General features: G+C 43.0%; 1 protein-coding gene across 2 annotated transcripts in view; it reads left to right on the top strand.

Moving 5' to 3' along the window:
* The window catches only part of MROH1 (maestro heat like repeat family member 1), a 2,449,684-nt gene that overhangs the window by 2,385,110 nt on the left and 37,393 nt on the right, over positions 1-27,181 (top strand). For both annotated transcript variants that reach the window (XM_044067698.1, XM_044067696.1), the window contains one exon: positions 18,121-18,186. In XM_044067698.1, the coding sequence (XP_043923633.1) occupies positions 18,121-18,186 (66 nt within the window). The remainder of the gene's footprint in view (positions 1-18,120; positions 18,187-27,181) is intronic.

The following is a 27,181-nucleotide window of genomic DNA, read 5'->3' as shown; positions in this document are numbered from 1 at the left end:
TTTTCTTGTGTTCTACGTTACAGTTTGAGCCCTTACAAGGATTTGGGATGTCTCCGTTAGTCCCTCTCCACATTCTCCAACATACTAATTCACATTCGTAGACTTGGTAATGCACATCTTTGTGTTACACACCTGCCCTTCTAACAACTGCTTACTGTAGCAGTTAAATAGGAAGTGGAGGGGGCAGAGTTACGGAAAAGAGCCAGTACACCAAAAGAGAGGACCAAGCAAGGATTTTCAGACAAGTAAGTGTTGGATTTCCAGTTAAGTATGTGTTTTATAACCCCACCCTCATCAGTAAAGGCACAGTTTTATCTTGGTTTACAGGTAAACTTTTAACCTGCTATATCTTACTGTGACACTTCTTTTGACTCTCAGGCAGATAAAAATTAAGGTCATATAAAATTACTGCACACAGTCACTGCAGTTAAATAAGAGATGAAGGGAGAGGGATCAATGAAATTTGTTACTACACCACCAGGAAAGAAACGAGAGGCACTCTAGCGAAGTACACTATTCCCCCCGCCTCCGGCAACAAAAACAGTACATTTATTTACCTTGGTTTACAGATAAGCTTTCAACCTAGTATCAAGTGCTTCAGCAAAACTTCTCTGACTCACAGGCAGCTAAGAATTAAGTCAAATTAAAGTTATTGTACATTTCCATTAATGTTTTAATGTGATGTCCTTCAAGGATGCATTTGCAGTCCTAACATATGGGTTGTCCTGCCTCAGGCAGCCCTTCGGTCGGCCGGATTCCAAAGTCTGGGTCTGGCCCCGGCTGATGTTGCACTTCACCCGACGTCACAGCTGCTGGGGTATAAAGGCATCAGCCGACGCCATTTTCCTCAGTCTTTCTTGCTGCGCGGTGCCCGAAGCAGAAGCTGTTCCAAGTGCCGGTCGGTCAGATCCAGAGACTTCTACTACCGAAGACTTCTAAAAAGACTTCTAAAAAGCTAAGTACCCCGTTGGGGACTCTTTCTTGCCTCAGCCGATGTCAGACAAAGTAAATAATTGTTTAACTTGTGGGAAACAAATACCTCATAAGGATTTCCACTCTTACTGCCTTCCTTGCTTAGGCCCAGACCACGACATATCAGCTTGTCTAGCCTGTGCTTCCTTCAACCGACGGACGCTTAGACGTCGGTCGGAGTTTGCAGAGGAGTTTTTTGGTCCCGCTTTTGCATATAAAATGCCGTCGGAGACTCCGACTTCACAATTAGCTAAAAAGCGCAAGGAAAAGGACCGACACTCACGGTCTGCAGTTTCAGCTGAAACCACTGTTAGGCCAACCGTGAGTGTCTCGGTTTCGGCTGAAACCGAGTCCTCGGTTCTTCCTTCGGCCGAAAGCATGCTTCCGATAACCGAGGCCTCACAGAACATGGCTGAATCCGCTACTGAAATTACTGCTACAGTAGCAGGCACCCAGGATTTGTCAGACACTATTCCTTTAGACATTTCTACCCCTGCACGTGGGGCTGCTAGACCCCCTGCTTCTATGTCTATCAAGGCCTTTTCCAGGGCTAAAGCAGCTAAATCTTCTAAAGCCTTACCTGCTAAATCTCCCTCACACAGGCCTACCTCTAGTTCCCAAATACTCAGCCTGGCTGAGGATCTTATTTCTTTGATCAGGGGATCCCAACCTCACCCAGACAGGGCCTCTCAACCCCCTCCAGATAAGAGGTCTAGGACTGAAACCCCGGAACCTGTCTCTACAGACTATTCCTCGGATGACTCAGATATTTCAAATCATCAGGAAGGCCCATATTTTCCTTATGAGGATTCTGATGCAGAAGACTCCATTCCTTCTGCTTCTCCTCCTGAAGAATTTTCTTTTGGGGAAACCTTACATGCTATGAGGGAACACTTCCAATGGCAGGGCCAGGATTTTTCAGATTCAAGGAAAAGGCTAAGGACTTTCTTACACTTACCACAGCATAGGCCTTTAGCCATTCCTCCAGTACTATCAGTTGTTGATGATGCATATAATGATGCCTGTACTGCCCCTGATTCTCTTCCTCCGGCCCCTGCCAAGCCTGACAAATATTACAGGGTCCCGGACACACACTACCATCTGTATAAGGCTCCTGTTGCAGACCCAGAAACCATTTCACAGGGCCCTAAAGGTGTGACAGCTGCCTCTGCCAAAAACCCTCTTCCCTCTGAAAGGGAATCTAGAGCATTAGAGAGATGGGGTAAAAAGGTTTATACTTCTGCTACTCTTTCGGCCAGGGCCTTAAACTGTCAATTTCACATGATTCAGTACCAGGAATTTTTGTTAGACCAGCTAAATAAAAAACTGTCCTCTCCTGAACCTATAGACCGCAAGTCCCTTCAGGATTTGATACATAACTCTCAGCAGGTCAGTAATCATTTCTTAAAATGTGGCTATGATGCACTGGAGGCTTCCTTTAGATCAGCTATGACTGGAGCAGTGATTCGAAGGCATGCCTGGTTAAAAGAACAATCCTTACCAGACCATGTTAAGTCAAAACTCCTAGATGCTCCTATGGAGAAACAAAGTTTGTTTGGCTCCCCTGCACAGGAGGTTCTAAAGAAAGTGGAAGAAAAAGCAAAATCTGTCCAAACAGTCAAGGATTTCTTACAGGTCCAACCTCCGAGGTTTAGCAGAAATTGGCCTTCGAAGAATTGGCCCTTTCCAGACACCTCCAGAGCACAGAGAGGCAGAAATAGATGCCCAAGAGGCAGAGGTCAATCTAGGGGTGCCTACAGGGGACGTCAGTGGCAACCTGCCAACCAGAGAAGTGCTGCCACAGATTCAACTACAACCACTTCCACAGGACAGACACAATGACTTGGCTCTGGTTCCGCCTACCAGGGAACAACTGGAAGCACCCTTGGGCGGAAAGCTAGCCTTATTTTCCGACAACTGGCATTGCATTACAGGAGACAAATGGACTTTACAAACAATAGACAAGGGCTACAGGTTTCATTTCCACACTCTACCAAAAAAGAGAGGAATGCCAAACCTACCACCAAGCCAAAAAACAGAGGCTCAAAGACAAATCAACAACTTACTAAGGATGAGAGCTATAGAAAATGTACCACCTATGGAACAAGGCCAAGGATTTTACTCCAGGCTTTTCCTTGTACCAAGAAAAGAAAATCAATGGAGACCTATTCTCGACTTGTCCGCACTGAACACATACCTCATTGTTCCAAAATTCAAAATGCTGACCCTTCAGCAACTTCTTCCCATGCTGGGCAAGGAGTCTTGGCTGGTGACTCTAGATCTCAAGGAGGCATACCTGCACGTCCCTATATGACCAGATTGCAGAAGACACCTCAGATTTCTTGCAGGATCAGAGCATTATCAATTCTCAGCATTGCCCTTTGGCTTATCTACTGCGCCCAGAGTATTCACGAAATGCCTGGCATCAGTAATTGCTCATTGCAGGCTTCAGGCAATTCAAATTTACCCATACCTGGACGACTGCCTAATACAAGCGGACAACAAGGCAAAATTAACAAAAGATTTGGAAAATGTCATACAACTGTTGCAAGCCTTGGGATACACAGTCAACATGCAAAAGTCAAGACTAGTACCATCCCAAAGGATAACATTTTTGGGTGCAGAGCTGGATACATCAACTCAGATGGCTTTTCTCACAGAAGAAAAACAAAAGCAACTACCAGTCTATTTTATGACATTAACAACACAAACTCAGCTTACTGCAAGGAAAGTCCTGGGTTACATGGCATCCTGCATAATATTGATTCCGCATGCCAGGCTGCATATGAGAAAGTTGCAATGGTACCTAAGGAATGTATGGTCTCAACACAAGCACAGTCTAGAAGCCCAGATTCCAATAATTCCCTGCCTGAAACAAGAATTCCTGTGGTGGGCTCAGGCCTGTCAGTTGAACAGAGGATTGCCTTTCCACAAACCACATCCAAGCCAGACCATCACCACGGACACCTCAGACCTAGGCTGGGGGGCACACTTAGTGGACAAGTGTATACAAGGCCTATGGACCCAAGACCAGCTGAATCTACACATAAATCTAAAGGATATGCTGGCAGTGAAAAATGCAATCCAGGCATTCAGACCACTCCTTCAACAAGGTCACCTGCTGATAAGGACGGACAATACCACAGTCATGTGGTACATCAACAAGCAGGGAGGTACACGCTCATATCCTCTATGCCGGATGGCAATGGACCTGTGGAATTTGGCCCTGAATCTCAACATTCAACTACAGGCCAGATTTGTACCAGGAAAAGAAAATTCACTAGCAGACACCTTAAGCAGAACTACCATGGATGCTCACGAATGGATGCTGCATCCAGATATCTTCAAAACCATAACAAAGAAATGGGGAATGCCAGAGATAGACCTGTTCGCCTCCCCACACAACCACCAATTGAAGAAATTCTGCACAAGAGCATACCACCCACTTGCCTGGAGGGTGGACTCCCTTTCCTTCAGCTGGAAAAACCTGACAGCATATGCATTTCCACCTCTTCCTTTGATGTACAAAGTCCTACTGAAGATCAGAGAGGATCAGCCAAGGGTAATTCTGATAGCTCCAGACTGGCCAAGGCAACATTGGTACTTGCTACTGAGAAGCATGTCTCGGACACACTCATGGCCTCTACCTCTATGTCCCTTACTTCTAACACAGAACAACTACAAGATCCTGCATCCAAACTTGAAAACACTGCAGCTAGCTGCTTGGAATATTGCATAAAACAAAATAAACCAGATTTATCTCAGAGGGTTAAGGACATTATCCTGGAGGCACGCAGACCCTCCACAAGGAAAACTTATTCAGCCAAATGGAAAAGATACCTCATTTGGAGTGCAGCAAAGGGAGGAAATGTCTCATTGGCAAATATAGCACACATCCTGGAATACTTAGCAGATCTGTTCCACAATGGCCTGTCCTACTCCTCCATTAAGATTCATGCATCAGCAATTTCAGCAGAATACAACATGGATCCTCCTGTCTTCTCTCATCCTCTCCTCAGGCAGTTCTTGAGAGGAATCAAAAATGTAAAGCCTCCAAGGAAACCACCTTTACCAACATGGGATCTCAACTTTGTGCTGGAAAAGTTAACACTTCCCCCTTTTGAACCAGCAGCAACAGCAGACTTACAGTTCTTATCTTGGAAAACTGCTTTCCTGCTAGCAATCACTTCAGCAAGAAGGGTATCTGAGTTACAGGCATTAATGGCAGTACAGCCCTTCCTTATCTTCCATCAGGATAGAGTGTCTCTGAGAACTAACCCTACTTTTATGCCAAAAGTGGTCTCCAGAGTATCATTGAACCAAGCAATTCATTTACCTACATTCTTCCCCAACCCACAGAACAGGGGGGAAACACTACTACATACCTTGGATGTGCACAGACAATTGCGCTACTATCTGGACAGAACTAAGACCAACAGAAAAACTGACCAGCTTCTGGTAGCATATGCAACAGGAATGCAAGGAAAAGCAATTTCAAAACAGACAATCTCAAAGTGGATAGGAAATTGCATTCGATTTTGCTACTCTTTTCATGGAAAGGCAACTCCTGAAAATATCAGGCCTCACTCCACAAGAGCTACAGCCACTACTACAGCTTTCCTATGAGGAGTGGCTACCAAAGACATTTTAGAAGCTGCTACTTGGAGCTCCGTGCATACATTTGCCAAGCATTATAATCTTCCTTTATACTCCAGATCCCGAGCAGGTTTTGCAACTGCTGTTTTGCAAGGGATCTTAACTACACCATCTTTATCTTAGTGCCTCCTCCCCCAGTTTTGCTATGGTATTCTACCCATATGTTAGGACTGCAGATGCATCCTTGAAGGACATAGTACAGTTTTGTACCTACCATAAATGTAGATGTCCGATAGGTATGCATCTGCAGTCAGGATTACCCACCTCCTTCCCCTCTGTGGTATTCCTAGGGTACTTACCCCTCTTTTAGCTAGCTGGGGGAATCTATTATGGTGTATTTGTTTGTATATATGTATATATATATATTTTTTGCTCTCTACTGTTTGGAGTTATTTGCATTTATCCAAATTTAGCCTTCCTAGAGGGCACCTGGCATCTGGGGCAAGAAACACTGAGGAAAATGGCGTCGGCTGATGCCTTTATATACCCCAGCAGCTGTGACGTCAGGTGAAGTGCGACATCAGCCGAGGCCAGACCCAGACTTTGGAATCCGGCCGACCGAAGGGCTGCCTGAGGCAGGACAACCCATATGTTAGGACTGCAGATGCATACCTATCGGACATCTACATTTATGGTAGGTACAAAACTGTACTTTATGTATAATGTACTCTAATTCTGAGTCATCGTCTGTTTTGTATACTTTGTATTTGCTTGCTTGGACCCAGGTTGTGGCTAAAAATGATCCATGCAAGGTAGAGAGAGCAGTCCAGAAAATTACTGGAAGAATCAATGAAATTAAATGATTTTTGTTGAGTTCGGTAGCCATTATGGAGGGCAGAGGACATGTTAGGGCATTGGGTGTTCTAATAATATTGTCAGCCAAAAAAGGGATCACTAAAAAAATCAAAGAGCAAAGAAATACCAACCAGGGAAGAAGTTATGGCAATAATAATGAGAATGGAGGAGACAGAAAAAATATACTTAAGTATAGACCAACTATAAGTCATAAAAAGAAATGGGAGTTCTGGGAACAGATAAATGGCATGATTGGCTTGGACAAAAAAGGGGAAGTTGGAAATAAAAATATTGGAAGGGATGAGGTATTAGGAGCATTTTAAATATACAGTTTATATTAGTACGTGAAATCCAAAAATGTGACTTAGTGAATGGACTTTCCAGTTCTGAGCTACTGTGTATGTATAACTGATATGTGGGTAGTTTAATATGAAATTGGAGGCTGTTAGCACAATGAGAAAAAAAGACACCATGCATGCAGTATGCAGGAATTGTACTGGAGTATTGTAAAAACAAAACAGAGCAGTCATGTATAACAAATAGAAAAAGGCCTTGCACAGTTCATTTATATGATTAAGAAAAGAAAAATAACTAAAAAAAAAAAATATCTTGGGGGAGGTGCAAACAAGAAGTTGCTTTTCTCCATTAGCTTTATAAGACTAAAAAAGTTAATTTGTGCTTTTCCAAGTCTGGTACAACAAAGAGAATAGCCTTTAAGTGTTTATAAAATGCCACTTACTTGCCTGCTAAAAAGTCCCCTAACCACTGAAGTAGCCTACTGCACAATGCTGGCCATTTTAAGCATTTTCCTGCACAGCTTCCTTAGTACTAAGACATGGTTGGGGGTTATTTCCGAAGGTATGTCAGTGACTGATGTGCTTTCATCCAGCACCTGTGGATCATACAGTTGCTTGAGGACGATTATCCCTGAAATTTGCCTCCATTTTCCACTTAATCCTGCCTTTCCAGATTCATTCTCTCTCCAAATTTGGCGACTTTGGTTTCCAAAGATGCCATCAAAACCCCTTCTTTCTCAGAAAGCAGAAACATTTGCTCCAGGCATTTTTGACTCATTAAGGTTTGGCAAATATTCACGTAGTCATAGGTCTTGGCTGTCTAAATTACTTCATTCATTACAAACATCATTTAAAAGTTGTTTATCCACGATCTTCAGCTGTTAGAGAAAAATGCACAATTCTGTCCTGTAGACACAAAGGTTTCTTATTTTCACATCCTTATTCAAGATGCTCCTTTTTCCTTTAGGGTCTTTAGTCAGGACTAATATCTCTTCAATGTTTCTTCACAAAACAACCACGTCATACTGAGCCTCAGATTTGTAGCTTTTTACCAATCTGTGTGATTGGCTGTTGGTAACTTTCACTCAGGATGGCTTGGTTCATACCATAGGAAAGACCTTGCAAATCATTCATTGTTGGGAAGGGCTGTGAACTGTACCAAGTCTCATTCGACTCCTTATCAGATGTTGGATTTTTTGAGGGATTGCATCTGGATTGTTGCATGTAGCTTATCTTTCCTACCCCAAAATGGGTCTCTACCATTCAGTAACATTCACAGAGTGTTTCCCACCCTTACTGTTGCTGCCTGTCACATGTATTTTATCTTGAACCATATTTTGGCAGCTGTACCTGTAATACCTCTTGCTCTGTTGCATACACCTTACACACAAGTCATCCTGGCTGTGCAGTGATCATAGCATTTTTAAGGTATCTTTGCTCCCCATTGTGAATTAATGCACCCTTCTTGACAGACTGAAAATGGCTTGTTCCAGAGGGGTGTTTGGTGGGTGGTGCTGTTTCAGTTTTCATCTTTTAGGTGGCTACTTGTCATAGATGCTTTTTCTGGAGGCTGGGGAGATGTATCATTTCAAGATTGTTTGGCTTTCCACTTCTCTCTCCACATCAGCTTGGAGATGCTGGTAGTGCAGAATGCCTTCATGGCATTTTCCTAGCATCTTCTGCCATGCTATTCACTTCTGGATGCAACACTTTTTGTACTATTGTAGTGTTCTGCTTCAACAGGCAAAGAGGAAGAGAGTCTCAGACTGTCTTGTCTTCAGAATGTACAGGACCAGATCACCCAAAAGGTCACTTTCAGACTTGGATATGCCTGGCTTTTTCGGTTATATCTCATATGCATAGTCCTTCTGGTGCTTTCTTATAATGCACTCTCTATTGATATGTGATCAGCTGTTATTTAAGTCTTTGGGATCATATAGACATAGAGCTTTTTTCTCATTCGAGGGCAGTGAAAAGCTGACTATTGTTCTTGAAGACCTGAATATTGGGTGTGTTGCTTAGAAACCTTAAATTCTTCATGAAGTAGGAAGGTTCTCTATGCCTTTCCATAAGTTCATAGTTTAGTACTAGGCTAACTGCCCTTGCAGGCCATTTTAAGCCTAGCCAATTACCCCATGTGAGAAGCAAATCCTGCACTAGTGTCTGTAAGGTAAACACCTTAACCATTATGCCAACCTCACACCCCTTCCACATATGAAGATTTTTGTCAAAATCAAACAAGGAGGCCTGAGGGTGTTTTTTTTGGCTGTCCCACCGCACATTTGATTGCCTCTTTTGTAGCAGCTGTGTCTTGCACCACCCTTTTCATGTAACACTTAAAACCAGTGAGTAGTTTGAGGACGCTTCTCAGTTTCCATTGAACTTGCTGATGTCTATTCCTGCTTGGCTTCTGAAACCATAGCAGTTTCAGATGTGGAATTTCAGTGAGGTAAATTATTTTGCTGATCAGGAAGGATGCTAATAAGACTACATATGTGACAGAATGAAAATGTATTGCCATCTGAACATTCTGCAAAGGGTTTCTCTTGGATGTCCAGTGCCTGTAGTCTTGGATTAACTTCTCAGGATCTTGGGGGCAAGTCTAGCATATTTTGTTTTGAACACAAGACTACTCACTTTTGGTGTTGTATACTCCTGTTGTCAAAGGAGAGCTTAGCGCTGATTCCATTCCTCAAAACCCATTTTTTACAGCCTGTTACACTTGTGCCTGCTTGTTCATATTCCCAGACAGACCTTGGGAACTTAACGTTGTTCTGCAGTGGCTGATACACTCCCACCATTTGAATGTTTGTCTTTATGTACAGTGTAAGCTTATTTTGGAGGACCATCTTTTTAATGCCTATCAAACTTTCCCTTAAGCATGACACATCTCAGTAGCAGGTTTTATGGTGTGAGACACCAAACTTAAATATTTCGTATTGGTATGGTTTTGCTTTGAATAAATCTGGCCTGTCATCTTGGAATTTCTTATTCATGGTGTTGGCTGATTCCAGCCTGAAAAAGAATATATTTTCACAAATTAGTTGTTAGATGGATTTTGACAGATTATGCAAAACATTTTGGCTTCTTTTCAAATTTCAACACTTTTTTTATCTTGTACATGGAGGACTTGTCAGGTCTTCCAGTTACTAAACCAGCTGTTGCCACTTAGCTGGCAGTCTGTATAACATTGTCATTTCGTGACTAAACAACTGAGTCCAAGTGCTGTTATAGTGCATTTTACTGGGGTGGTTTCCAAATCCACTGTTTTTTTTTAAAGGGGGCTCCAGCCTAAAGCTTCGTTGACAGTGTCCTGAACTAGTGCTCCTTTTTTCATCAAGCAGTACTGGATCAACATGCTTGTCTAAAGTTAGGCCAGGATTTGTCAGGGCTGCCCTTAACAGACATGTTTGCTATCATTCTTCTTGAAGTCATGCCTCCTGAGCATTGAACTGGAAGACCTTTCTGACTGCAGTCCATGCAAGATGATTTGGTTACATAGATACCCACTTTAAGGGTCTGAACCCTCCCTCCACCCTTGGAGCTGGTGCTTCTGTGTCCTTGTACATGTCTAGCCTTGCTTCCTTCTGTATGAACATCTGTTTAGTAATAATATTGAATTGAGTGGGCAGATTCAGTTCCTGTTTTATGACTTTTCTTCTAGAAATGTCAACAAAAACAAAATAAACCTGACATCAAGAAAGCTTGCCAATCACAGATGTCACATACTGCTGGTGAAAAATTATATTTATGAAGACACTTCTCATTCTGGTTGTTGAAGATCTGTTGCTACATTAAGACACATGCATGTTGGCTTCTGCAAGGACTTCTTGTAAATAAGCATTGCCCATTATAGTCCTTTCCTCAACTGTAGAAACTAATCTTAGCCCTGTAAAGGGAATATCGGTGTTCAGTTGTAAAAGTTGCATGAAAGATGCAATTAAATTAAGGATATCTTTTATATGAAAGTTATTGTATAAGATGCTTTATAAAAGTATGATCTGAAGTAGTTTACTTCATTTGGTCTTCAACCTGTGGGTTATGAATCCGTATCGGATCCGAGCCGGCAACTTTTACTAGCATCAGCTCTGAGCTACAAACTCCTCCCCTTACCCATAATACACCTCCACTGCCTTCCATCCCCAGATCTCGTTTGCCACGAATAGCATCAGCGTCGTGTCTCTTGAGCTCCAACTTAGCTAGTGGGTAAAACCTCTGTGAGTAAACGTTTTCTTCAGATTTGTGTGAGTTAGTTTTAGTGTAGGTCCCCTTTCTCCTCCCCTTGCTTGGTGCGTTGAGTTTTAGGTTAGTTAGAGTAGTTTGTACTGTTGTATAGTTGTAGCCCCTAGTGTTTTCTGTAGAAGAGTGTTCAGGTCTTCAAGAACAATAGTCAGTGTGTGTGTGTTAGTTAGAAATTAACTACCTGTTTTTATTAGTCTTTCTACTAACTAGTATGGCTGAAAAGCTTGTTTTCAAGTATTGCACAGAGTGTGGCCATAAGTTATCCCCAGTGGATGGCCACACTCTGTGTGTTTTGTGCTTGGGCATTGCCCACCAGAGTGTGGACTGTAGCATATGTGCGGGCTTCAACCCCTGCACCATAAAAGATAGAAAGGCCAAGTTGGCCCTCAAAGGCCTTCTTCCTCCTTCAGACTCTTTTTCCTCGTTTCCGGCTTCAGTCACAGCAGCTGCTGTGGCCGCTTCTCCCTCTGGCTTCTCCTCCCTCCCAGGCTGGGACTCAACCTCCTGTACCAAAGCCTGTAGCAGAGCACAAAAGAGGTAGAGAGGGAGAGAGAGTTGAAGGCAAGGGAAAAGCGAAAGAGGTCTCCAGACCTCACTTCTCCTACTAAGACGCCATGGATCTGTGACTACCCTCGGCTCCGATCTCTGAGGTTTTGCCCGGAGCCGAAGGAGAGACATGGGCCTCGGTGCCCCAACGCACCAGGTTTTAGTCTGTGGCATCATCATGGTCCACCCGGTCTTTGTCTGACATGGATCTGGATAAAATGATGAGGTGCTTTATCTGTACACAGATCCAGATGGGGGTCTTGCCAGCCCCCCCTCCCTCAGGAGGGGGGAGCTCGCTTCCAATTTTTCAACCTATACCTCCTTCTCCGATCTGACCTTCGGGTTCATAGTACACTGATCCGAGGTTGGCTGTGGTCAGGGGGTTGGCGCCGACAGTACCTGCTTCCTCGACACTGACAGCTGTCTGGAGTGTTTTGCGTCTGACCAGTTCGGATCTGAGCCACTCTCAGAGCTGGAGCTTGGGTGTCTGATCCGAGGGAATGGAACCTTTTTCATCTGCTTCAACTTTGTCAGGCCAGGTTCCCTCTCTCGGAGCTCCGTCCACCTCGGGCCCGGCTCCGATTATCTTGTCGGACCCGGGGAGATCTACCTCTTTATTGGTTTCTCAGGAGGTTTGCTCTCCTTCTGCGTTTGACGTGGTAGAAAGGGTTTTCTCTGTTGGATCGAGACCCCTGACCACACCCTCAGACACCTCCCAGACCCCCTCAGCTCTGTCTACGGTCCCCATTGTTTTACCAGAAGGACAGCCCATGCTCAAAGAGCCCCAGATGGTTCCCTCGAGGAACAAGTGGCATGCGAGCTCCCCCGGAGAGCCCCACTGAGAGGTACCTCGCAAGCATACTTGCAAGAGGAGGCACTTGGACCCCCCCCCCCCCCGAGTCCCTCACCAAGGACACAGACTTAGATGATGGAGAGGGTTCCCCTAGTCACCTCCCGAGGATGCCTCCTTTGGAGACATCATGGAGATCCTTCACCAATGGGAAGGTAGGTCTGCCCCCAAACCTTCTTCTGATGAGTCTGTGTTCCTGGAGGCTTTCGGCACGGGCCCATCTACTTCCTGGATGTTCCCTCCCACAGATCCTTTGGTGGATCTGGTCACCTCGCGGGTATGGAAGGAACCAAACACCATGGAACCTATCCCAAAAAGACCTGATAAGATCCTAAGCCCCCCCATAGACAGACCAGCTTGAATAAGGGCTTCCCCATAGATGCCATGGTAGTAGCAGCAGCCACTGAGAAGGAACTTGCTCAGGAGAGTTCCTCGGTCCACCCTCCTGACCAAGAGGTGCAGATGATGGACCGCCTAGGGAAGCGGGTGTACGCTTCAGCTAGCTTTTCAATTAGGGCACTGAACTACCTGGCCCGTGTCACCAGGCTTCAACGTGACCTAGTAAAGGTGCTGGAGGACAAGACTTCATTTTCCGCAAGGATGGCCACTTTAAAAGCAATATCTAACATGTCCATATGACTTCTCTCACATGCTACGGAAGGAGCAGCTGGGTCCAGCGTGTCCATGAGGTGCAACATCCGGCTCAGGTTATGTCAATTTTCCGAACCCTTCAAGGTGTATTTTGCCAATGCCCCTTATGACGGCTCTACACTCTTTGGTAAGACTGTCAATGAGACATCAGTCCAGAGTGAGGACGACAGGAAGACACTGTCTGCCATCTGGATCCGCTTCTCTAACCCTCAAAGGTATTTTCCTGGAACCAGAGCGGGCAAAAGAAGATGTTTCCAGAAGTCACAGTATTCCTGGGACACTCAGGGCTCTTCTTCCCCCAGAGAGAGAGGGGGACAGATTGGACGCCGGCCCAGAGGCAGAGGAGGTCTGAGGAACTTTGTGTCTCGAGAACTTTCTCGGACAGACCAAGGCAGCATCCCTGAGGGGTTGCCCAACTGCTCTACTCTGGAGGCAGTCGGGGGACGATTGTCCTTGCACCTAGCAGCATGGTAGTCCATATCAGTGGTCCGTTGGGTGCTTCAAATCATATCTAGAGGATACTCTATCCCCTTCGTGGGTTCTCCCAAATCTCCCAGACACCTCCTGGATGTACCACCCACGCAAAGGGAAGCAGCAGCACAGGAAATTTCCAAGATGCTAGAGAAATGAGCCATCAAAACCATCCCCCCAGATCAGTCTGGATCGGGCTTCTATTCCAGGTTCTTTTTGATGCCAAATAAAACGGGGGACTTAAGGCCCATTCTGGACCTCTCTACCCTGAACCTTTCAGTTGCCAAAGAGAAGTTCTGGATGGTCACATTGCAGTCCATCCTGCCGTATCTGCAAGAGAGCGACTGGATGTGCTCGTTAGACCTCCAGGGTGCTTACTATCACATAAAAATACTCAGAACTCCAGGAGGTTCCTCCGCTTCCGGCTAGGAGTCAATCATTACCAATTTCGAGCCCTACCCTTTGGTCTCACCACAGCCCCCAGGGTGTTTACCAAAGTGATGATGGTGGTAGCGGCTCACCTAAGGCTAAAGGGGATTCAGGTCTATCCGTACCTGGACGATTGGCTCCTCACTGCTCCCACCAGGCATCTACTTTCCCAAATCAGGGATTATTTCCTGACTCGTGCCCTGTGTTTGGGGATCACAATCAACACATCCAAATCTCTCCTAGATCCTGTACAGGTGATAGACTACATTGGTGCCAGGATAGATACTCTTCAATGCAAAATCTTCCTGACCTCGGAGAGAGTTCAAAACCTGAGGAAGCATATTTCCCGATCTACCACTCCCATCTCCCAACAGCGGAATTGGTGTTGAGGGCCTTAGGCTCAATGGTGGCAACCATAACTCTTCTTCCGTGTGCCCGGTTACACATGAAAATTCTACAGTGCACTCTAGCTGTACAGTGGTCCCTGTTAAAACTGCCATTGACCTATTCAGTCCAACTCATTCGAGTCTATCGGTCATCCCTCATAGGGTGGATGTGCTCTCCGGACATTTTGGAGGGATGACCTTTTGTTCCAACCCCGACCAAAACCACAGTGATCACAGATATTTTATTTATTTTATTTTTTATTTTATTTTACATTTGTTGACTGGGCTAGTCTAGCTGGATACATGTCCATTTTCAGTAGAGGCCCGGGGAGAAAAGCTCCACAGATAAGAGAATACAGGATACATTTACAAGTGGTATAGAGTAGCATAACATACATATCACAGGAAAAGACATTGGTATAACATATTTGTAAAATAACAATCAGAATATTATATAGATAATTAGATATTATATAGATGCCTCACAACTCGGGTGGGGGGGCATTATTCAGGCAGGACCGTCCAAGGCCTGTGGTTCCTCATAGAGACCAGCTTGCACATAAACGTCCTAGAGATGTGGGCAGTCCTCCTAGCGTTGCAGGCCCTTCATGCCTTTCTTCCTCTGGGAAAGATTGCTATTCAGTCAGACAACATGTCAGTGATCTGGCATATCAACAAACAGGCAGGGACCAGATCTTACCCCCTTTGTCGTGAGGCCATGATTGTGTGGGAATGGGTGATCTCCACCGGTCGCTTTCTCATCGCAACGCACATTCTGGGACGGTTGAACATTCTAGCGAACAGGTTGTCAGACCATTCTGATGTCTTACGAGTGGTCTCTGAATCTGTCAGTAGCAGAACAGATCTTCAGCGAGTGGGGTCAACCTTGCTGCGATCTCTTCACATCTCCTTCCTATGAGAAGTGCAGCAAGTTTTTCCCACTGAACCCCCTGCCAGGGGAGTCCCCCCAGAGACACCCTAGTTCATGCTTGGCCCCCCGGTCTTCTGTATGCTTCCCGCCAGTACCTCTCATTCCAAAGTTTTTTCAGACAGCTCGTCAACTGAGAAGCAAAGTGAGCCTCATTGCCCCATTCTGGCTTAGCCAGGTATGGTTTCCCTTCCTTTGGTCTCATCTTCTAGCTCCACCTTGGATCCTCAATCCCATTTAGGATCTAATTTCACACCCTTCGGGGGTGCCTCATCTGAATCTGGACAGCATGAAGCTCACAGTTTGGTTGCTCCAGTTCCCGTGATTGCTAGGACTCCTGGACTATTTTCCTCAGTCAGATCTGTTCTGGTGGCGCCTCATAAGTTTTCAACCAGGAAGGTTTATCGCAGCAAGTGGAAACATTTTTCCTTTTTGGCCTCTCAAAGGAGATTAGACCCTTTCACGGCTCCTCTTTCCGCCATTCTTGATTTCCCAGCTGTTATTTTTCAGCACCGAGTTAGTTCTTCTACTGTCAAAGTTCAGTTGGCTGCCATCTCTCATTTTCATGTGGGTGAGAATTCTGCCTCTTTAGCCTCTTCCAGATTGTGTAAAGCTTTTATCAAAGGCACCTTTTTGTTATGCCCCCCGTCAAAGATCCTGTTCCCCCATGGGACCTTCCTGTGGTTCTTCAATCTTTGGTCGCTCTGCCTTTTGAGCCTGCCACGACTACAGATCTAAAATTTTATTTTGGAAAACAGCTTTTCTGGTGGCTATTACCTCTGCAAAAAGGGTTTCAGAATTACAGGCCTTGTCCATCAAGATTCCTTACAAAAGGGCCTCACTGAGACAGATGCCTGGTGTCAAAGCCATGGCCTCAAGCTCAATGCCAAAAAGTGCATTGTCATCCCCTTTGGTAAAAACTCTGTACCCATGAACTACCACATAGGCAGTAGTCTACTTAACACTGAAAGTGTGATAAGAGAGCTTGGGACACAGGTGGACAGTAATGAGCACAGTGCCACAGTGGTCAGGAAATCCTTCTACGTGGTACACCTCATCACAAAAGGTTTCTCATCCAGGAAAAAAGAGGTCATTGTTCCCCTCTACTCATCACTCATTAGACCCATTATGGAGTACAATGCCCCTTTTGGTATGTACCTCACAAGACATCTACAACAACTGGAAAGGCTGCAGAAATACTAACTACACAAAGAGGATTATTGGCCTCAAACAGATGCCCTATGCAGACAGTCTCAATAAACTCCAGCTTTACTCCATCACATATTGCTTACTCAGAGGCAATATCTGCCTAACATACAAACCTATGTCAAACCCAGAGCTGTCGGACATGCTCCACTTAAAGAAATCCCAATCCCTCCGAGCTACACTCTCTAGAGACCTAAACTTTGTCACCACAATAAACAGATCATGCTGGAAGGATAGATTCCTGTTCCAGAGACTTCCCATACTCTGGAACAGACTACTATGTCAAACATAGTCATTTGTCAGACTATGTCAAACAGAGCTCCTCATTAGCACTCTTCAAGAAAAATCTTGATGATTGGATGGGAAATAGGAAATTCACCCCGGGGGTCACTTCTGTGGCCCTGCTTGACAGGGGCACAGGAAAATTAATTTTCTTGGGTGGCGAAAGCCAGGGTACCTTTTTGGCTAGGTTTATATAGGCCCTAGGGCCAATAGCCTAGTAGCTACCTATGAACATGATTTTTCACAAAGATAAGGTTTCTCTTCGAACCAATCCATCATTTCTTTCTAAGGTGGCATCACCAGTCAGTATCAATCAGACCATTAATTCGCCTGTGTTTTTTCCTATTTTACTAACGATGTAATACAATCTCCACATGTTGGATGTTCATAGACAGTTAGTATTCTATTTACACAGGACAAAAAAATTCTGTAAATCTGATCAATTGTTTGTATCCTTATATAAACCCTTTTTGGGGAAACCTATCTCTAAGGTCACTATAGCTAGATGGATTTCTTCATGCATCCTGCCGGTCTATAAGGACAGAGGCATGCCTCCTCCAGGTCAGGTGAAAGCACATTCCACTAGGTCTATGGCTACATTTGCGGCCTTTTGGTCTAGTGTCTTTGGATGATATTTGTTCTGCAGCTACTTGGTCCTCATCTCATACGTTTATTTCTCATTACAAATTGGATTTGACTTCCAGAAGGAGAGCATCCTTTGGTTCCGCGGTGCTCCAGAATATCCTTCCTTGAAGGCTTTCCAGGAGTTTAGTAGCTGGGGACTCTGTCTCACAGGTTGAAGACCAAATTAAGTAAACTACTTCAGATAAAGAAGTTATGTACTCACCATAACGTTCCATCTGAGTAGTTGTACTTCATTTGTCTTCAACTGTCCCTCCCTCATTCCCCCGGACCTTGGCATATGATCAGGCTTCGAGCTGCAGTATAGGTCATAAGGAAATTTTTTCAGGTCGGGTTATCAGTATAAGGATCAGCAAACTCGATCTGGGGATGGAAGGCAGTGGAGGTGTATTGTGGGTAAGGGGAGGGGAGGAGTTTGGAGCTCAGAACTGATGCTAGTAATAGTTGCCGGCTCAGATCCGATACGGATCCATAACCCACAGGTTGTAGACAAATGAAGTACAGCTACTCAGATGGAACGTTATGGTGAGTACATAACTTCTTTTTACAATCCACTGTTGTGTAGCATTTTAGTTAAGTGAGCTATACAAGCATCTAGTACAGGAATGTCAGTATTTCTTAAGGCTATTTCCTGTGACGTCAGACTGTGTTAATGGCTTTATGTTTGTCCCAGATTTCCTTCATGTTCCAGATCTCACTCTTTCTTCCACTGCCACAATTAGCCCACTGTTTCATAAAACCGACTGTACCTTTTTTTTTTGTTTTCAGGTTTCATCATTGCAAACCTTCCTGAAGAGAACTCCAGCTGTGTAGACCTGGAACGGCTCTGTATTTGTAAGTATGCTGTTTGTTACATTAGTAAACAGCATTAAACTGCTTTTGTCGTATCTGACATATTGCCAAGTATTTAAATGAAAATACATGTCTAATCATAGCTAATATAAAACATGAAAGTTTTTTGCCCCATATATTACAGTGTGGCATCTGTATCATTCTATCTTTTGGTCAAAAACATCACCAAAGTACCCTTAGGAATGGTGGAACTGAAGCTGCTGTTAGGCATTGACCCCTAAGCTTTCAGCTGCATTAATGATGACCACTGTACTAACATACTGTTTCTCTTATCACCTTTCTCTTAAGTAGTGGAATCTTTAGCTTTGGTAGTAGAGCCTATGCAAAGTAACTACTCAATCAAAATTTTATTGCAACTGTAGATCTCTCTTTGAGAGGACTTTTGAAGTGGAATCAGCCAGTAGGGGTATTTCTCCTTTTATACTCAGCACCCATTATTAAAAAAAAAAATTGACCTTGAGTTTCTGGGAGGCATGCCCCTAATGTCTTATGCCAGAGTGCTTACTTTCCTGCACCATACACTGTCTCCCCTCCCAGTACTCCTCATAAGAACAGAATTTCAGAAAGAAAATCTAGGCCTAAGAGATTGCAGTAACATGCAGAAAAAGGCAGTAGTCCACAATCTCAGACTTGGTATATGCATGTCCCCATTTTTGTACATTAAATCTCAGTGTTCTGGGACTCACAGTTGTGTCTAAGAATTTAAAACATACCTGCATCCAGGATTTCTTGTAGTGTAGCCAGAGATGACTGATTCTGAAGTGAAGTGCAGATGTAACTGAAGTATCAGCAAAGCAATGTTTGAATGCCTTCCTCAAATGATATTTCCTGGAGACCATTTGTCACTTACTTTCAGACTCTCAATTTAATCACATGGTTTCTCCAGTTCCAGTGATTGCCTGGGATGCAGCTTACCCACATAAGGTTGGCCATATCATTGCTTAGAAGCCAAATACTAGTAAATGTATGCAAGTAAATGGGTAAATCTTTCGGTACGAGTCTTAGAGAAGGGGGTGGGTACATTTTCATCTGCGTCTGTGATGAGCCAGCCACTGGAGTCAGTCTTAACAGTTGAGGAAAAGATGCAAAACATGAATGATCCCAGGGCAAAACCATGAAGTGGCTCTCCTGTCCTTACCTGTTATCAATGACCACCTACCCAGCTGTAAATGCCAGTTGTTATAGTTTCCTTTACCTTTAGATACTTGCATTTTGTATGAGTCTGCATGGGGTATGGGTTTGAATGCTTTACCCAAATTGAGATAAGCTCTATGGGCAAATAAACCTTTGTCCACCTCAAAAAAAAAAATGAGATTAAGCACCCAAGATCTACATTTGACAAAATGGTACTGGATTAGATCATGGAAATGGAGATTTCCTTTGACTCTGAATAAATTCAGTGATGACCGTCTCCAAGAGTTTGCCAAATATGCTTGATAATCTGATCTGTATGTAATTACTGGGATCAGTGTAAGAGTATCCATTGTTTACAAAGTTCTAGTTGCTCTCACATCCATCGATAAGCAGGTTCCTTAGTGGACAGGCTCAGAGTACGCAGGCTGATGTGGCACAAGTGATCTCTTAGCTGGATGGTGGTGGAAAGCCTCACTTGCAGCCTGTTAGCTTCACAACAGATGCCAAGTGCAGTGACATCTTTCCTTGATCTCCTTGTGGGACAATACCCCAAGGATGTAGTGCAGAGTGGCCTGCAAGTCACTTGTATGCCTTTCTACTTTCTTCTTATTCCCAAATTCATGCAAAAAAGCCCAGTTGAGCAAGGCCAAGGTCATTCTCATAGTTAATTTCTGGCCTCAACAAGTTTGGTTTCCCTTGCTATGGTTTCTCTTTCTGGAGAAGCCTTTTAGAACTCTTTTAACTTGACTAGGGTTCAGACCCTCATCTTAAACACGTAGGTTCTGCAGTTCCAGTGATGGCCTGTGATGCACCTTACCCTGTTGAGGTTAGCTTTGTCTTATTTGCCTAGGAGCCCAATACTAGGAAAATATACATAATTCAACTCTAGTTCCTTGGAGTATTTAATTATGTTGCACAACGTGTCTGATACATACTTGAGTTATCCTTCAGTAAAGGTCTATATTTACACCAGGGGTTTCAAAATTCCATGTTGGCTTCATTTAAGGTCTGTAAGACATTTTCTAAGAGGTGTTTTCTTGCCAGACACCTATTAAGAGAGTCTGTTAACCTGTGTGACATACATTTTGTATTTGGAAATTTCTCACTTTCTCCCTTTAAATCTTCCTCTAGGATGGAGATAAAATTTCTGTCAAGGAAAGCTGTGCAATGTGGTCATACCTTGGTATACATACATTTGATATCTATTAATATGCGTTAGTCTGAGCAGTATGACTTTGTGTACACGGTGCTGAATGGTGTACTACAATGTGTAACAGAGTTATTGGTTTATATGTATTAATAATGCAATTACTGTGCACAAAAATGAACTGTAACAGTGTGGTAACATATTACTCCTAAATAGTATTGGTACCTGTGCTAACCAGTAGCTCATACTATTCTAAAAGGTTCTGTTGCACGAGTAAAATGTAAGGAACATAAGGGAATATTTTATAATATGTTAGAGCTTTTTCTCCCTGGGCCTCTTTTGAAAAGTTTATTTTATTTATTTATTTATTTTTTTAACTAAACCCGGTTGGACAAAACCAAATTAAAACTATGGAATTGAACATCTATGATGAGCATATTACCCAATAACCCATGAGCACTTGTTGCATACTCGTAGGAAAAGTTTTAAGATTAAGTGATAGGATACATAATACTCTGTGCATCACACTAATGACATATAAAGGTGAAGTGAAATAAATTCAGCATGCATTATTAAGAATAACCCCAAAAATTGTGGACATCTATTACTTCACTTCTAAACTTAGGCACAAAAACCAGTCCAAATCCATTTCCAGATAAAGGTCACCCAGAAATAGCCAATCGATCCAGCACTGTGCATCTAACATCACCACCAACTTCCCCAAACATCAGCCTGACAGAATCTCTAATTCTACTGCACCATCAACACCATCCTCTTCATCCTCTCTCAATTCTGAATTTACTACCACCCACTTTCACTCTTTAACCTGTTCCCACTACTACCATAAAAAGACTACTCCTCAAACTCAAAACTAGCTCTAACACAGCTGATAATCTACCCACAGAATATCTAAGGCTTGCTGCTGATGCAGTTGCTTACCCTTTTAGTATACTTACCCTATTAGTATACTTATAAACAGATCTGTCCTCAAATCCTATGTTCCAAAAGTCTAGAACATGGCATTTATTCTACCCTCCACAAAGGCTGCAACCCCACTGATCTCTCCAACTGCCATCCTATTGCTATTCTTTCTCCTGTCTCCAACATTCTAGAGAAATGTATACAAGTTTAACTTCTTGACCTTCTCATTAATAACCAAATGATATCACCTACACAACATGGCTTTAGACTGTGTCACAGCAGAAGGACAACTTTGATTTTTTTCATGGACATAATCAACAAAGCCAGAGGCTCTGGCAAAAACTGTCTCTCTCATATTTCTTGACCTTTCAAAGACTTTTGATAATAGTCTGTCATCCACTACTTCTAAATCAAATCTCTCTAGTTGGACTCTCCCCCTCTTCTCTTAACTGGTTTTGAAGCTGTCTATCAGACTGACAAAAGGCAGTTAAATGGAACTCATCCCTCTCTTATCTCCTTCACTCTATGTTCCCCAAGACTATATGTTAGCACCCCTCTTATTTAGCATCTTTATTAATAATTTACACTCTTCATTCATTCAGGGCTCTCTTATACAATATCTGGATAATTCAGTTATCACTTGTGCTGACTCCATATGTGGCATCCAACAAATTACTCTACTCACCTTTACCTCCACAGAAAACTGACTTAGTAAAAATCACCTGCTACTTAATCCAAACAAAACTAAGCTAATTCTGTTCACCCATAAGAAAAAAGGCCCTCTTAAACAAAACCCTGTGTACAATACTGTCTCAGAGCAAAACAGTCATTGAAGTTGTCTCTTACACTAAATTACTAGGGGTAATAATAGATGAACAGCTAAAATTTGACGTACACATTCAGCACAACATTAACAAAATTCACCAAAAACTAAGCATTATTTGTAGGCACAAACACTTTCTTCGTCCTTCCAGTAAAAAAAAACATGCTATACATATCTACTTCCCTTTCTCCTATTGTGCCCCATTACCCACTAATTTGCTATCTGCCCGAAAATCAAAACGTGAAATGTGTTATAACAAAATCGCTAGGTTCGCTACAAATGCTTTATATTCTGTCCGCCACTGTACAGCTTTACACTTTCTTAACTGCACCCTTTTAAATTAGAGAATAAATAGAGACTAGTAAATAGCAGCTGTTTAGTTATCATATTGCACTTGCTAACCTTAAACATGACTCAGTATAGCCATCATATTACATAATAGTAATGCTGGTGGTAATTGCTCTGAGCAGCAGGATTAAATGAAAAAAGAGGCTTCAATGTATCAGGTAGTATGGTTGGTGTCTGTATTAATAAGTCTCACAGCTGTAGGATATAAACTGTTCATGAATATGGTAGTCCTATAGCGGAAGCTACAGTACCTCCTTCCAGACGTAAGTTGTGAGAACCAGTTGTGGGCTGGATGGGTCAATTCAGCAAGTATTTTATATGTTCTCTTTCTTGCTCTTGTAAAGAAAAGTTTCTGAATAGAAGAGAGGTTTGTGCTAAAGATTTTCTCAGCCACCCTCACCACCCTCTGTAGTTTTTTCTTTTCAGCAGTTGTTGAACCATGCTAAGAAGTTGCTAGTGAGGATGCTCTCAGTAGCTCCCATGTAAAAAGTGGTAAGAGCAGATAGTGGGAGCCTGGACTTTTTGAGCTTTCTCAGAGGCCTCTGTTGAGCCCTCTTGACTATATGGCTGGTGTTAGCAGCCCATCACCATCATTGGTCATCTCAGCACTATGTATCCTTTCAGATTAGGGATATACAAGTGTTGTAAGTATGGTGTACCTTTCACATGTGGTACATTTATACCGTGCAGTCTCACCATATTCATATTGTGGATGATGTGAAGCTATTTTTTGATTGCTTCTGTACTTAGTGTTAGCTTGTTAAAGTGTACTGTTGTTGGTTAGTTCACCGTATTTGTGTGTAAGTGTACAAGACTAAAGCCATTTTTAGCTGCTGTGTGTTACTGTACATAAGTCAGCAATTTTGTACATAACGTGAGTATAATAAACTGCTGTGACTATACACCTTTTTGACCTTCCCCTTCTTACTCACCTTCTACAACAAATTCACTTTGTCATTATGCTTCAGACGGACTACTCTCAGCACCCCTCCTCTTCTGCTGTTTTTCTCATCTATAGCCCTCCATTTAATCACCTACAGTACCTCCTATCATTATTCACTCTCTCATATCAACAAGTCCCGTACCTTACCCCTTACCACATTCAGCCACTACACACATTTAGACACATCCTTAGTCAGCCATAGGCCATCCCTCCCCCTAGCCACTCCTTCAATAAAATACATCTTAAATCTCAGAAACTAAAAAAACACCCTAGGTATAGATATCATTGTCTACTAGTTTCCTACCTCAAAACTCTTTCTAACATAGCAGCTCAGTTACTAAGAGGAGGTGAGATCCACCCCAACCCAGGCCCAGTATCTACCACCATAAACACAAATAACACCCACCTCCCACTTAAGCACAAACCCACTGACCTACTAATTACTAATACTAAATCTGAACATTCATAGTATCATGAACAAAGTAGATGAGCTATACTCATCTTTCTCTATATATTACCCCGGCATAATGCTCATAACAGAGACATGGCTTAAACCTCATGTCAGACAACTCCATAACCCCACCTGATTATAACATTCTAAGGGTAGACAGGCCACAAAAAAGAGGTGGAGGTGCGTTGCCCTATTGTAGAAATATAACTTAAAAATTCAAGTCTTACAAAAAAAAAATTACAAACTACAATAATGCTGAAACTTTACGCGCCACTCTCCACCTAAACCAACACAAACATCTAAACTTGCTAGGTTTATATATATCCCACTAGGTGACAACATAAACACCCTAGAATCTATAGTCCACTGTGCTTCCCACTCCCTCCTTCATGAAACCTTAGTGCTAGGCAATGTTAGAATTGACTGGAATTCCCCCCAAGCCCCAGCACCTACTAACCACATAAATCTCTATAGCTTTACCCAACTCATCCAAACTCCCACCCGTGTAGATAAAGCCACCAAAAGGGAATCCATATTAGACTGCATACTCACTAACCAACCCAACACTGCCCACCAAAGTGGTTCACTACCCAGTTATCTCAGTGACCATAACCCAACCTTTCTACTTCAACACAAACTTAAATGTAACTACCCATCCCCCTTCTACAAACCCATTCCTACAACAACTTCCCCTTAAACCCATTCACTGATGCATTAAAGTCCTGCGGCTGGGCTCCAACCAAAACTCTACCCCTGGACAATGCAGTTGAGCATTTTAATTCCACATTCCGAACAATCCTAAACCATCTAGTCCCATTAAAAACAATTAGAGCACGTAGTAATCCTGCCCTCTGGTTACTTAAAACCACTAAGACCTTATTAAAACAAAGGGATAAAGCATGAAAATCCTGGAAACAACTTAAAACATCCACAACTAGACAAACCTACCTAGAACTTAGAAATAAGGCAAAAAAACAGGTTAGGCAAGACAAACAAAATCACTGCTTTACCCTACAAAATCAATTTAGTAACAACCCACAGAAATTCTGGGCTGCAGTGAATGGCATTCTCCAACCTGGAAAAACCACCACACCACCACCAAACATAGAAGGTACCAACCTTGACATAGCATCCAACTTTAACAACTGTTTTACCTCCACCATACTAAAACTAATAAATGATACTAACCCCACTACCTCCTTACCAACCATCAAAGCCAAACTTAATTCCACCCCCTTCTCACTCAAACCAGTATCTACATCAACCATCCAAAAACTCCTTGCCAAACTCAAACCAGTCACGCTTGCTGTCGACATCCTCCCAGCCAAATTCCTCCAGCTTGCATCTAGGGCCATATCCTGTCCAATCTCGATTCCAATAAACAGACCCATCAAAGAGCACTATGTTCCATCCTTATGGAAAACCTCATACATCAACCCCCTTTCACAAGGGCGGTGACTCCACTGACCTATCCAACTACTGCCCCATTGCAATCCTTTCACCCCTATCAAAAATCCTAGCAAGATGCATCCATCACCAACTCCTGTCCCATCTACTCTCCAACAACCTACTTTCCCAAACTCAACATGGATTTCGACCTGGCCATACCACCACCACTGCCCTCATTAACTTCAATAGCATAAACACATACAGAAACCAAGGGCAACTTGTCTCTGCCACCTTCCTAGATCTAGCGAAGACATTCAACACTGTTTCACACAATAAATTACTATGCTCTCTTTCCAGACTTAACCTTGATAATACTACATTACAGTAGTTCCATAGCTACCTAGGCAACTGCTCTCAATCTGTCAAATGGCACAACTCCCTATCCTCCCCACTCTCAGTCAAATGTGGCATACCTTGAGGTTCCATTCTTGGTCCCCTTCTATTCAATGCCTTTACAAACCAACTCCACTTAGCAACCACAAAGTCCAAAATTATCCAATACGCAGATGACATTACCCTGATCTGCTCTGCACCCAATTTCCAGCTGCTACAATCCCAAGCTCAAGAATCCTTCTCAGGAATAGAAAACTAGCTAAACAATTCACAGCTAATATTGAACCGTAAAAAAACACAACTAATGCTATTCAACCCAACAAAGACCTTTGACCCTACCTTCACCATTCTTTCAGCTAATAAGACCCTCATAACTCCTGTTTCTGAGGCCAAACTACTAGGACTTACAATTGACCACAGACTTAAATTCAATAAACACATATCCCTAACCATCTCCAAAGTCCACAAAAAACTAGGCTGCCTCTATCGTAGTAAAAAATTCTTACCCCTGATTCCAGAACTGCCATAGCCAGAACTCATCTCTTATCAACCCTACTCTATTCATCCCCAGTATTAATAAATCTAAATAAAATCAACCTTAACAATCTTCAACATGTTGCAACAAAATAGCTAGGTTTGCAACCAGTGCTAAATCATGCTGTCACCACTGCCAATCCCTGCATAAACTACACTGGTTAGAATTCCCTAATCTATTTCACTACCACCAACTCAATTTGGCCCCTCAAATACTGTACCATCCAGTGAAAACCCTGCCCTAATAGGCCTACTAAATTTCCATAGTACGAATAGGGAACTTCGATCCAGTAACAAAGCTCTAGTAGAAGTCAGTCCATGTAAAAATAGCTCAGGTGAATCTCTATTCCCTTATGAAGTTGCAAAAATATGGAACACACTCCCCCCCCCCCCTCCCCACCTCAGGCTACAAAACCACTCTACTACATTCAAAAAACTCCTTAAATCACAACTTTATGAAAACCAACTTTGTAACTGCAACATCCCTCCCTGAACCCACCTCTTCTACGCTATTATCCATAGTCACCCCCTATTAAACATATTTCTTTCTATGCAGATTGAACTCAATGTAATTATCTATCGTACTTAATCTTCTATGCCATTGATTGTGTATATATTGTACTTGGGCTCACCTATATATCTTGTAACCAGTTTTCTTTTAAATTAACTTGTTAAACTTTTAAACTTTGGTTAATTTTTTTAATTATTGATAAACATTGATGTCCTTCTATTCCAATGTTGTAGTATTCTACATATGGGTTTACCCTTCTCCTCTCCAGTTTGTTCGGCCAGGTTTCCAGAGATTTTCAGTCCCTCTAGGTGCATCAGATGTCAGACGTGGCAGCAGGTACACGGGTCATAAAAATTACATCTGCACACACCAGCCATCAGAAC

The sequence above is a fragment of the Protopterus annectens genome, chromosome 3.part1 (genome assembly GCF_019279795.1).
Source record: "Protopterus annectens isolate FY-2018-M chromosome 3.part1, PAN1.0, whole genome shotgun sequence".
Classification (NCBI taxonomy): Eukaryota; Metazoa; Chordata; order Ceratodontiformes; family Protopteridae; genus Protopterus; species Protopterus annectens.
Note: the sequence above shows the minus strand (reverse complement) of the source record. Positions and strands in the feature narration are given on the sequence as shown.